The sequence below is a fragment of the Dipodomys ordii genome, unplaced genomic scaffold (genome assembly GCF_000151885.1).
Source record: "Dipodomys ordii isolate 6190 unplaced genomic scaffold, Dord_2.0 Scaffold115, whole genome shotgun sequence".
Taxonomy (NCBI): Eukaryota; Metazoa; Chordata; class Mammalia; order Rodentia; family Heteromyidae; genus Dipodomys; species Dipodomys ordii.
The window spans coordinates 1,246,476-1,257,673 of record NW_012267331.1 but is presented as its reverse complement, the minus strand read 5'-3'; the positions used below and the strand labels follow the sequence as shown (position 1 = coordinate 1,257,673).

Genomic DNA, 11,198 nt, shown 5'->3' with positions numbered 1-11,198 from the left:
TCATCATCATCATCATCATCATCATCATTGTCATCATCATCATCATCATCATTGTCATCATCATCATCATCATCATCATCATCATCATTGTCATCATCATCATTGTCATCATCATCATCATCATCATCATCATCATCATCATCATCATCATCATCGTCATCATTGTCATTTTAGGTCCAGGTTTCACCACAAGCAAGAAAAAAGATGTGTGACATTAGATTTTTGAGCTTAGCTTGTCTCCCTGAGCAAGATGATCTCTAGTTCTGTCTCCTTATGTGTTATGTTACTGCAGGTGACGTAGTTTTATTTTCCTGATGGCTGAGTTTGTATATGTATGTACCATATTTTCTTTGTCTGTTCGCTGGTTGTTGGGCACCTTAGCTGAGTCCACTTTTGGCTTCTGTGAACAGAATTGCAATGAACATGGGTGTGCAGACGCCTTTCTTGCATATTAAGTTTCTTTCTGTTGTGTGCATGTCCAGAGGTGGTGTGGGGGTCGTGGGGAAGGACTACTTTTGGGATTTCTGAGGACCATCCGTACTGACTTCGGTAGCAGGTGTGTCAGGACACACTCCCATCAACAGGTGTGAGCTGTTCCCCTGGTCTCGTCCGCATTTGCTGTTTGTTTTCTGGATGGAGGCCATTTTGATGGGGAGAAGAAATCTTTGTATGGTTTTGGTTTGAGTTTCCTATGGCTAAGGGTGTTGAGTAACGAGTTGTGTAGCCGGCTTCGAACTGGGCGTCCCTAGCACTGGCCTGTGCTGACGTCCTATAAAGAAGCCCTGCCCGCTTCTCGTATCCACGGCCTCTGAGCCAGAGGACCCCCGTCCGCATCTCCTGGACGCCCCCCCCTTGGTCCTGTCTGCAGCCCCAGTGCCCCAGGAGGTGAGCACACAGAGGTCTCCAGGGCTGAGGGCGAGAGGCCTCGGCTGAGTTCTTCTCCCACAGCATCCACCCTCTTCTCCCTGGGTCTCGGCCTGTGGCCTAGGATGGCATCTTCTTATCTGAGCTCAGTCCAGAGCCACACACATAGAGACTTCCTTCTGTCCCACCCAGGACTAAGGGAGGAGAGAGCTCCGGAGCTGGTGCCAGTAGCCCAGGTTGTGGGACTAGACGTGGGCATCACATTGCCCCTGTCCCCTTGCTCGGCTACTTGTGCCTCTGCGCTGACCACAGTGTCTCTACTGTGGTAATTGTCCCTTCATAGCCATCTTCCCCACACACCGGCAGGCCTAGGAATCAGGTTCTGGGCCTGGTCCTCAGTGCTTCCCACACCCCAGTGGGGCTGGTGTGCCGGCAGACCGAGCTGTACCAGGTCCCGCTTCCTTCCTTGCTCTCAGTCCATTGCTGTTCGGTTACTCAGCAGTTGCTGTATTCTCTGCAGCGGCATCTGTGTATCTGGGTATCTTCCTGTAGACCAAGAGCTGTGTGACCCAGAGCCTGACATGCTCTCCTTCCGAGGAGGAGAGCAGGGCTGGAAACACGGGCTGGGTGCACTAATCCAAATGCTGAAAGTTGAGTGTTCTGGCTGTTTCTCTGTGAGTGAATTGTCCTTCCTTCTGGATTCTGAGGGTCCTGGTGCTGTCCTGCTGCGCCGCCCTTTGATTTCAGAGAAGCAGGGAGACTGCACGGGAACAACCAGCATTCTCCTGGTACGGGGAAGCCTCCTATACAGAAAAGAAAAAGGGAGAAAGAGAGAAAGCTTTCACACAGACTGGGATGAGGAGCGGAGGAAGCCCAGGCCTAGAGGGAATGACATCTGGACGTGGGGTTGGTCTGCTCCTCCTCCATCTCCTTCCTCCTCCTCCTCTGGTCGGCATGCCCAGATGGAAGGTGGTGACGCCATGAACCGCGTGGCTCCCGCTCTGCCTTCAGCCTCGGTGTGGTAATGGCCTCCACCCCTCACCGGCTCACGCAGCCGAGGAGCCACCCCGTCCCCGGGGGCCGGAGGAGCCTCAGGGCCCAGTGGGGCACCCAGGCCAGAGTGTTTCCATGGACTAATGGGAGACCTTGGGGACTCTCTGACCTTTCTTCTGTCCCTCACTTTCCCCATCAGCAAGTGCAAGGATTAAAACCAGCTGGGAGGTTTCCATGGAAGGCGCCGGGGCGATTTTACTGCCCCTGACATCTAGACTTAGAGTGGCTGGGGTTGGGCTGCCTCCCCACCTACACATGTGGGAGGCGAGAACCAGTGAGGGAGATGAGATGAGAATTAGGGCCAGAAATGGCCATTTGCACAGCTTTACAAGTCACCACCCTGAGCACCAAGACACAGCCAGGAAAAGCCCACAGACCCTTCCAGAAACACAGCCTGAAGCTGAAGCTGTGCATGTCACGTTTTAAATCATCAGTGTGTGTGTGTGTGTGTGTGTGCATGTGCGTGCGCGTGCAGAGGGGGAAGGGAGAGGGGAAGGGAAAGGTTCGGAGAGACAAAGGAGCAGAGGTGGCTGGGTGGAGACACTCAGCTGTGTGCTGTGGAGAGGAGAAGGATTTAGGGAGCCTTTCTTTCCTTCTAATTACCTCGGATGGCTGCTGTGCTTTCTCCCCTCCTGTCTCCACTGCTGCGCTCAGTGTCTGACAATCAATAGCGGCGTGGCTAAGAGCTTTTGGAGGAGCCAGTCAGCCACTTTAGCTGCCAGGCAGGATGGAGTCGGAGGCATCAGGCGGAGACCCAGGCTGGGGAAGCGGACACCACTGGCCCCGGGCTGCTCTTGAGGCCGGTGGTTTGTGTTGCCCTGTCCTCGCTTCAGCGCAACGGCCACACATTTCCAAGCCTCCCCCTCCCCCACCTGCCACTCTTCTGCGTACCTCCTCTCCTGCCCACACCTGCCGACCTACTTGGTGTGCAGGGGCGGTCAGAGTCTGGAGCTGCAGCCCCTACACGGGGCACAGGGGGCTCTGCCCACATCTTGGTCAGGGAGGTTGAGGGGTTCCACCACACTGAACCCAAATCTGGGGTCGGTTCCTGTGGCGCTGAGCTTGGAAATGCTGCTCTCCTCGAGGGGGGTGTGGGCCTGAGGGCTGGGCCCACGTCTTCACAGGAGCGGGCGCCACAGGGCCAGCTGACGCTGCGCCTGCTGGAGAAACGGTGGGCACGAGGGCAGCTCTGGGCCTTGTCCTGAAAGGAGGTGTGCCGGTGCCACATGGGGGGGTCGCTGGGGCAGAGGGAGGGCGGTGGGGAGGGGGGGCGCTGGGGCAGAGGGAGGGTAGTGGGGAGAGGGGGTGCTGGGGCAGAGGGAGGGCGGAGGGGAGGGGGTCGCTGGGGCAGAGGGAGGAGGGGCTGCTAGGGGCCAGCGACCTGGGCAGGGTCTCTGTTCAGTCTTTGCTGTGGAAGTCCAGCTGGGAGCCTGCTCCAGTTCTGAAGTGAGGCTGTCCGTCCGGGCCTCACGCTTCACTGAGTGTCTGCCCAGTTGGTCGTGAGAAGGCTAAAAATGAGATAAAGTGTATCTACGAAAGCTTTCCTTTTTAATTATGGAGAAAGATGTATTATTTGTCCTCCAGGCAAGGTGAGGGATGGATGGGCAAAGTGCCTGCCTTCCCGAGGCTCACCTCCGGACACAGCCTGCCTCAGCCCGCTCCGAGGGTGGGGCCACTGGGTAGGGCGGCGGGGGCTGCTCAGAAGACCTGCACTTGCGTGGGGTGGCCGCCAACCCCATGAGAGAAAGTAAGAGCTCAGCCCCCTTGGGTCTGAGTCTGGAGTCAGCTCACCCATCACCCCGGGAGCCCCTTCCCACCCACGCTTGAGAGGCCTCTGTGGGCGTGGGCTGGGGCTCAGGTGGTAGAGCGTTCACCTGGAGTGGAAGAGCGCAGGGCCAGCGCCAAGCCCACGGCCCACAGCAAAAGCAAAAAAGAACCATTGTACCAGCATGCATCTGAGCAACAAGGTTATCCCAATCCATCGATAGCCGTGTGCAGTGAAGGTTGAACACGTTTACCCCATTCTACAGTGTGTTACACTGGCCTGACTCCTCCTTCCTCTCCATTTGGGCTTCAGCATGCTATCATTGTGTGTGTGTGTGTGTGTGTGTGTGTAGTGTATGTGTGTGTGGTATGTGTGTATGTGTGTGTGGTGTGTGTGTATGTGTGTGTGGTGTGTGTGTGTATGTGTGTGTGGTGTGTGTGGTATGTGTGTATGTGTGTGCGGTGTGTGGGTGGTGTGTGGTGTGTGGGTGGTATGGGTGTTGTGTGTACAGTGTGTGTATGTTTGTACAGTGTGTGTGGTGTGTGTATGTGTATGCAGTGTGTGTGTGTCGTGTGTGTGTGTGGTGTGTGGTGTGTATGTGGTGTGTGGTGTGTGTGTCTGTGGTGTGTGTGGTGTGTCTGTGGTGTGTGTATGTCTGTGTAGTGTGTGTGTGTGGTGTGATGTGTGTGTGGTGTGGGTATGTGTGGTGTCTGTATGTGTGGTGTGTGGTTGTATGTGCGGTGTGTGTATGTGTGCGGTGTGTGGTGTGTGTGTATGTGTGTGCAGTGTGTGTGTGGTGTGTGGTGGGTGTATGTGTGGTGTGTGTATATGTGTGTGTGGGGTGTGGTGTGTGTGTGGTGTGTGTGTGTGGTATGTGTATGGATGTGTGTGCGGTGTGTGTATGTGTGTGCAGTGTGTGTGGTGTGTATGTGGTGTGTGTATATGTGTGGAGTGTGTGTGGTGTATGGGCGGGTGTGTGTGTGGTGTGTGTATGTGTGTGTGTTTGTGTGTGGTGTGTGTGTGGTGTGTGGTATGTGTGGTGTGTGGTGTGTGTATGGGTGTGTGCAGTGTGTGTTATGTGTGTGTGGGTATGTGTGGTTTGTATGTGGTGTGTGTATGTATGTGTGGAGTGTGTGTGGGGTGTGTGGGGCATGTGTGTATGTGTGGTGTGTGTGGTGTGTGTGTGGTGTGTGTGTGCGCGGTTTGTGTGTTGTGTGTGTTGTGTGTATGTGTTGTGTGTGTGTTGTGGGGGGTGTGGTGTGTGTATGTGTGTGTGTGTTGTGTGTGTTGTGTGTATGTGTTGTGTGTGTGTGGTGTGTGTTGTGTGTGTTGTGTGTATGTTGTGTGTGTGGTGTGTGTGTGTGGTGTGTGGTGTGTGTGTGTGTGCTGTGTGTAGTGTGTATGTGGTGTGTGGGTGTGGGGGGTGTGGTGTGTGTGTGGTATGTGTGTGTGTTGTGTGTGTGTGTTGTGTGTGTGGTGTGTGTTGTGGGGGGTGTGTGGTGTGTGTGTGTGTATGTGTGTGTGTGGTATGTGTGTGTGGTATGTGTATGTGTGTGGGGTGTGTGTGTGGGGTGTGTGTGTATGTGTTGTGTATGTGTTGTGTGTGTGGTGTGTGGTGTGTGTGTGGTATGTGTGTGTTGTGTGTTGTGTGTGTGTGGTGTGTGTTGTGTGTGTGTGTCGTGTGTGTGCTGTGTGTGGTGTGTGTGTGGTATGTGTGTGGTATGTGTGTGTGGTGTGTGTGTGGTATGTGTTGTGGGGGTGGTGGTGTGTGTATGTGTGTGTGTATGTGTGTGTGGTGTGTTTGTGTGTGTGTGTGGTGTGTATGTGTGTGTGGGGTGTGTATGTGTTGTGTATGTGTTGTGTGTGTGTTGTGTGTTGTGTGTGTGGTATGTGTGTGTTGTGTGTGTGTTGTGTATGTGTTGTGTGTGTGCTGTGTGTGGTATGTGTGTGTGGTGTGTGTGTGTTGTGTGTTGTGTGTGTGTTGTGTGTGTGTGGTGTGTGTGTATGTGTTATGTGTGGTGTGTGGTATGTGTGTGTTGTGTGTGTGGTGTGTGTTGTGTGTGTGTTGTGTGTGTGCTGTGTGTGGTGTGTGTGTATGTGTTTTGTGTGGTGTATGTGTGTGTTGTGTGTGCGTTGTGTGTGTATGTGTTATGTGTGTGTGGTATGTGTGTGTGTTGTGTGTGTGTGTTGTGTGTGTGTTATGTGGTGTGTGTGTGTGTGTGTGTGTGTGTGTGTAATGTATGTGAGAGACTCGGTTTTCTTTGAGCCACAGCCACTTGCTTCCCCTTCTCACTGAGCCTCCCCCCCCCCACACCCCGCAGGCTTCCGGCAGACATGAGGGGTTTTCTGCACCAAAGACAGGAATCCTAGATCTCCTTGTTTCCATATTTTCTTATCAGTGGAGCACCAGAAATGAAAAGAAATTCTAACTCTCCAGTTACTCCCGCCAGTTAGGACACACTTCCTCTCTGTACTTCTACAAAGCCTGCCACATTTGAACCACTCCAGCCACGGAAAGCACACGGCTCAGCAGGACGGGGACCTCCTGACAGCTGCACCCTGGGGTACCCACTGCCTGCCGAGCCTCTGCCGGCCACGGCTCATGGAGTGCGGTGAGCCCCCTGCTCCTCCCTCACTTGTCGGCTCCCAGGTGACCCCTAGAGGCCCCGGTGACCGTGTGTAGTCTTTTGTTTCCCATCCCCACTACCCAGCAGCTGGACAGGGGCCCTGAAGTCAAGATGGCCTCCCTGTGACCTCAGGCAAGAGATACGCCTGTCTTCTGGCTGGTGGGAGCTCAGCACAGACTCAGGAGCTCAGCACAGACTCAGGAGCTCAGCACAGACTCAGGAGCTCAGCACAGACTCAGGGCTCCATCTTGTTTTCAGGGTTGGGCGATGAGGATGCCAAGGCAACTACAAACAGCTCCGAGAGCTGTTCTATTTCCTCTCTTCTCTGGGCTGGGCTAGCCGAGCATCTGGGCATTTAATAATGCAGCGGAGGCTCTTGCCTATCAATTATTAAGCATCTCTTTTGCATTTCTAAGGACAGCTGGGGAGGAGCTTGGAGGCAGAGGAGAGTGGTACCCGAGGTCTCCGGCATACTCCGTGGAGACCTCCTGCTTGTGTGCTGGTCCTGTCCTGGGGTTTGATAGCTTGTGGATGCTTTTTTTCTGTCCTGCACGCGTGCTCCTGTGCAGGATGCATGGGGACAGAAATCCCCCGAGAACCTGGCGGGGGATCCTCTCACAGGAAGGGGCCGGAGGCTGGTTCTTGAAGAGGCCTCCTTTGTCTCAGAGGCCACCATCGGCCTCCAGTGCTCCACGTGGCCTGGAGGAACAATCCTCCCTGTCAGCTGGGGGTGGGATGCTCCCTCTGCTATTGGCAACACATTCAGAGCCTCTCCTCTCGAAGCAGCCCTCTCTGCGGCTGGCCAGCGGTGTCCCACTGCACCATGGTGGCCGGGAAGATGCTGCAGGGTACTCCAAGCTGCTCCTCGGCCTCCGGGCCCAGCCCCTCCCTGGCTCCAGACAGCAGCTCATTACAGACCTGGGGAGAGGGCTGGGGGTCACCTTCATGCAGCACTGTCAGCCGCCCCTCCCTCCACCACACATCCCCAGCTATCTGGCTGAGACACAGATTCCTGGGAGAGGAGGGGACGGGGAGCAGCCCATTTCCTCTCTGTGGCACTCCAGCCTGGGGAGCCAGGTCACCAGCAGGCCTGTGCTGGGAGAGCCTCTCTGGGGAGAAGGGCACCCTGGGGCACCGGGAAGCTGGGCACCATAGAGAAGGGTCCAGTCTCCTCAGTGACCCACAGCCTGCCACGGGCCACTGACCCTTCCCCCCCTGCCCTGAACCTGCTCTTCCTGCCACCCCATCTGTGACTTCCGGCCCAACTTCTTTCTCCAGAGCTCTGACTTCCTGAGTTCTTCCCTAGGCCAGTGATTTGGCCCTGAGGCCTGTCATCAGACTCCCCACCTCGGGCCCATTCTGCTGCTCAGCTCCAGGACTTGCCTGGGACACTCCTCATGCACTGTGAGCCTGTCCTGGGGCGGAAGTCTTCCTGGTGTGAAGCCTGGCCTGTGATGGCCTGCTAAGACCATGCAGGGCGTGCCAAGGCTCTGGGGTGAGACACAAACACTAGTGTGGGACTGGGACCCAGGCGGCAGGTGCCAGGGCCCTGCCCCGGCCTCCACCATCCACACGGCCTGTAGGTGCTCTGAGCCTGAGGAGGGGCAGGGGTGGGCTCTCACCCCTGACCACTGTGATTCCTCAGAAGCCTGTGAAGAGCCTCTCATTCTAGCAGATGAGGTGTGGCTGCTCTGGGTCTCCATAGCCCTCCCCAGTGTCGGGAGCTGTGTGTGTGTGTGCTGTCTGTACAGGCTGCCTTTCCCATCCAACCCTGATGGGAGGCTCTGCTTGGGCCTCCTGGTGTGGCTCTGGGGCCTGCAGCAGGCAGGCAGGGTTCCGCCCAGCTGGGGGTCTGTCTGGCTGGGGGTTCTGTCTGGGAGCTCTGTCCTGCTGGGGGCTCTGCCTGGCTGGAGCTCTGTCCGGTTAGGGGCTCTGTTTGGGAGCTCTGTCCGGCTGGGGGCTCTGCCTGGCTGGGGGCTCTGTCTGGCTGGGGGCTCTGTCCGGCTTGGGGCTCTGTCTGGCTGGGGGTTCTGTCTGGGAGCTCTGTCCTGCTGGGGGCTCTGCCTGGCTGGAGCTCTGTCCGGCTGGGGGCTCTGCCTGGCTGGGGGCTCTGTCTGGCTGGGGGCTCTGTCCGGCTGGGGGCTCTGTCTGGGAGCTCTGTCCAGCTAGGGGCTCTGCCCAGCTGGGGGCTCTGTCCAGCTGGGGGCTCTGTCCGGCTGGGGGCTCTGCCCGACTGGGGGCTCTGCCCGGCTGGGGGCTCTGCCCGGCTGGGGGCTCTGCCCGCCTGGGGGCTCTGTCCGGCTGGGGGCTCTCTCCGGCTGGGGGCTCTGGCTGGCTGGCTGGGGGCTCTGCCCAGCCGGAGGCTCTGTCTGTCTGGCTGGGGGCTCTGTCCGGCTGGGGGCTCTGCCCAGCCGGGGGCTCTGGCTGGCTGGCTGAGGGCTCTGCCCGGCTGGGGGCTCTGTCTGGCTGGCTGGGGGCTCTGCCCGGCTGGGGGCTCTGTGTGGCTGGGGGCTCTGCTCCCGCTCACCACATCTTCAGAGTGGGTTCCTCCCTCGTTCTTACTCCAGAGCTGCTTCCAGGACTCCCCAGCAGGCAAGGCCATGAGGATCTCCTGAGCAGACACCCTGCAGGAAGCCTGGCTGGCTGGACAGAACCCCAGCTCCCAGGAAACCGGGTCCTGCTCTCATGCTACTCAGAGGTCCTGCGCTACATCCGGTGCCCTGGGATGCTGAAATGCTGGCCCAGGAAAACTCTGGACCTGCCACATGAGGGCCCAGAGTCTGGTCCACGTCCCCAGCCCTGGCGCAGGAATGCAGGTAACCTATGCTTGCGCCATACTCAGAAATGAGGGTGGCACTGGCTTGTGCCAGGCAGGCACTGAGGAGCTCCTGTCCTTGTCCACAGAGAGCCGAGACACCCGACTTCCTCCTGGCACAGGCCACGGTTGGGAATCACGACTGGACTGCTGAAACGTGCTGAGATGATTGCGTGCTGGGTGAGACACTGACCCCAGGGATGAGCACCCCTGAGCACAAGCTGCCTGCCGGGGAGCAGGGGAAGAAGCTCTGTCAGTGAGGACTCAGCCGGCAGGGGAACCGCAGCCTGGGTGACGGGAGTGTGCGAGGAGGGTGGTGAGATCTGATGCAGGAGGTAATGGGGTAAATTGGGAGGGGAGGGGTTGGCAGAGTAATCAGGAGGAGCAGGTGGCGAGCACCGCCGCTCCACGGGAAGACGTCCCCCGAGGAGCCGTGGCGTTTCCCGAGACGCGCGAGGCCAGACGAGGCGAAGACATAATCTACTCCAGGGACCAATTCTGCCCTGCAAAGAAACAATCTGGATGATCTAACGCCTCTCCTGTCTCTGACTTAATGATGAGGTGCACAGCGGAGAGAGAGACGGAAGACACGGCCTAGAAGGGGAATTGGGAAATTATACCACAAAGACACGGCCTGGAAGGGGGACGGGGAGATCACACCGCCAACACTGTCTCTCCTGATGCCTTCTGATGGCTTTGACCAGACACCTTGTTCTGTTTGCCATCAGACCCCAGCTAACCATTTTCGAAGGTGTCACAAAGTAATTTCTTTGCTCCAACTACAAAACTTGTCTTTGCAAAGTGCACAGCTTTCTTTCTTCTCTAAAGATAAAGCACTTAAATTTGAAATTTAAAATTAGCAAGAGGAACCATAATTATAAAACCCACCACCATGGTGAGACATACTGTGGAGCATGCATCAGTCATTCCGCAGAACAGCTCCTAGCCCTGCACACGGGGTACGGCAGATGGGCTGGGGGGTGTCCAGGTCTCCACCTACACAGAGAAGGGGGAGGAGAAGGAGGAAGGGAGGGAGAGAAAAAAGAGAGAGGGATGGAGAGTGACTGGGGAAGAGGGGGAGAGAGAGAATGAGGAAAGAAAGGGAAGGGGTGAGGGAGAAAGAAAGAGAGAGGGGGAAGAGGGGAGGGGAGAGAAGGAAATGGAAGAGAATGAGGGAGAGAGAGGAAGAGGGGAAGAGAGGAATGAGAGAGGGAGGGAAAGAAGAGAAGAAGGTGGATTGGGGAAGAGAGAGGGGAGAGAAAGAAGGAGAAAGAGGGGGCAGGGAGAGAAAGAGGGAGATAGATATGTGGAGAGAAGGATACAGGATGCCAGACCTCAAGGAGGAAGGGTGATAGGAACTGTCCAAAACCAGAGAGGAGACAGGTTTGGATTCCTGTTGCAGGATGCTGGCATGAGGCTGAGGGCAGACATGTAGCCACACACCAAGAATGCCACACACACCATACACACACACCAAGAATGCCACACACACCATACACACACACACACACCACACCCCCACATACCACACACACACATCCCCCCCCACCACACACACACACACACCAAGAATGCCACACACACCATACACACACACACACCAAGAATGCCACACACACCATACACACACACACACCAAGAATGCCACACACACCATACACACACACACACACCAAGAATGCCACACACACCACACACACACACACCAAGAATGCCACACACACCACACACACACATACACACACCAAGAATGCCACACACACCATACACACATACACACCAAGAATGCCACACACACCATACACACATACACACCAAGAATGCCACACACACCATACACACACCACACCAAGAATGCCACACAAACCACACACACACACACACCACACCCCCACATACCACACACACACATCCCCCAGACCATACATACACATCCCCCAGACCATACACACCACACACACCATACACACATACACACACCCCACACCCCCACATACCACACACACATCCCCCCACACCACACACACACATCCCCCAGACCATACACACCACACACACACACACACCCCACACA

At 56.5% G+C, this 11,198-nt stretch overlaps 1 protein-coding gene across 1 annotated transcript in view; it reads right to left on the bottom strand.

Moving 5' to 3' along the window:
• Nucleotides 1–8,232: 8,232 nt before the first annotated feature.
• The window catches only part of LOC105995177 (proline-rich protein 2-like), a 31,860-nt gene continuing 28,894 nt past the window's right edge, over nt 8,233–11,198 (bottom strand). The window contains exon 4 of the mRNA XM_013028872.1: nt 8,233–8,825. Within this exon, the coding sequence (XP_012884326.1) occupies nt 8,233–8,825 (593 nt within the window). The remainder of the gene's footprint in view (nt 8,826–11,198) is intronic.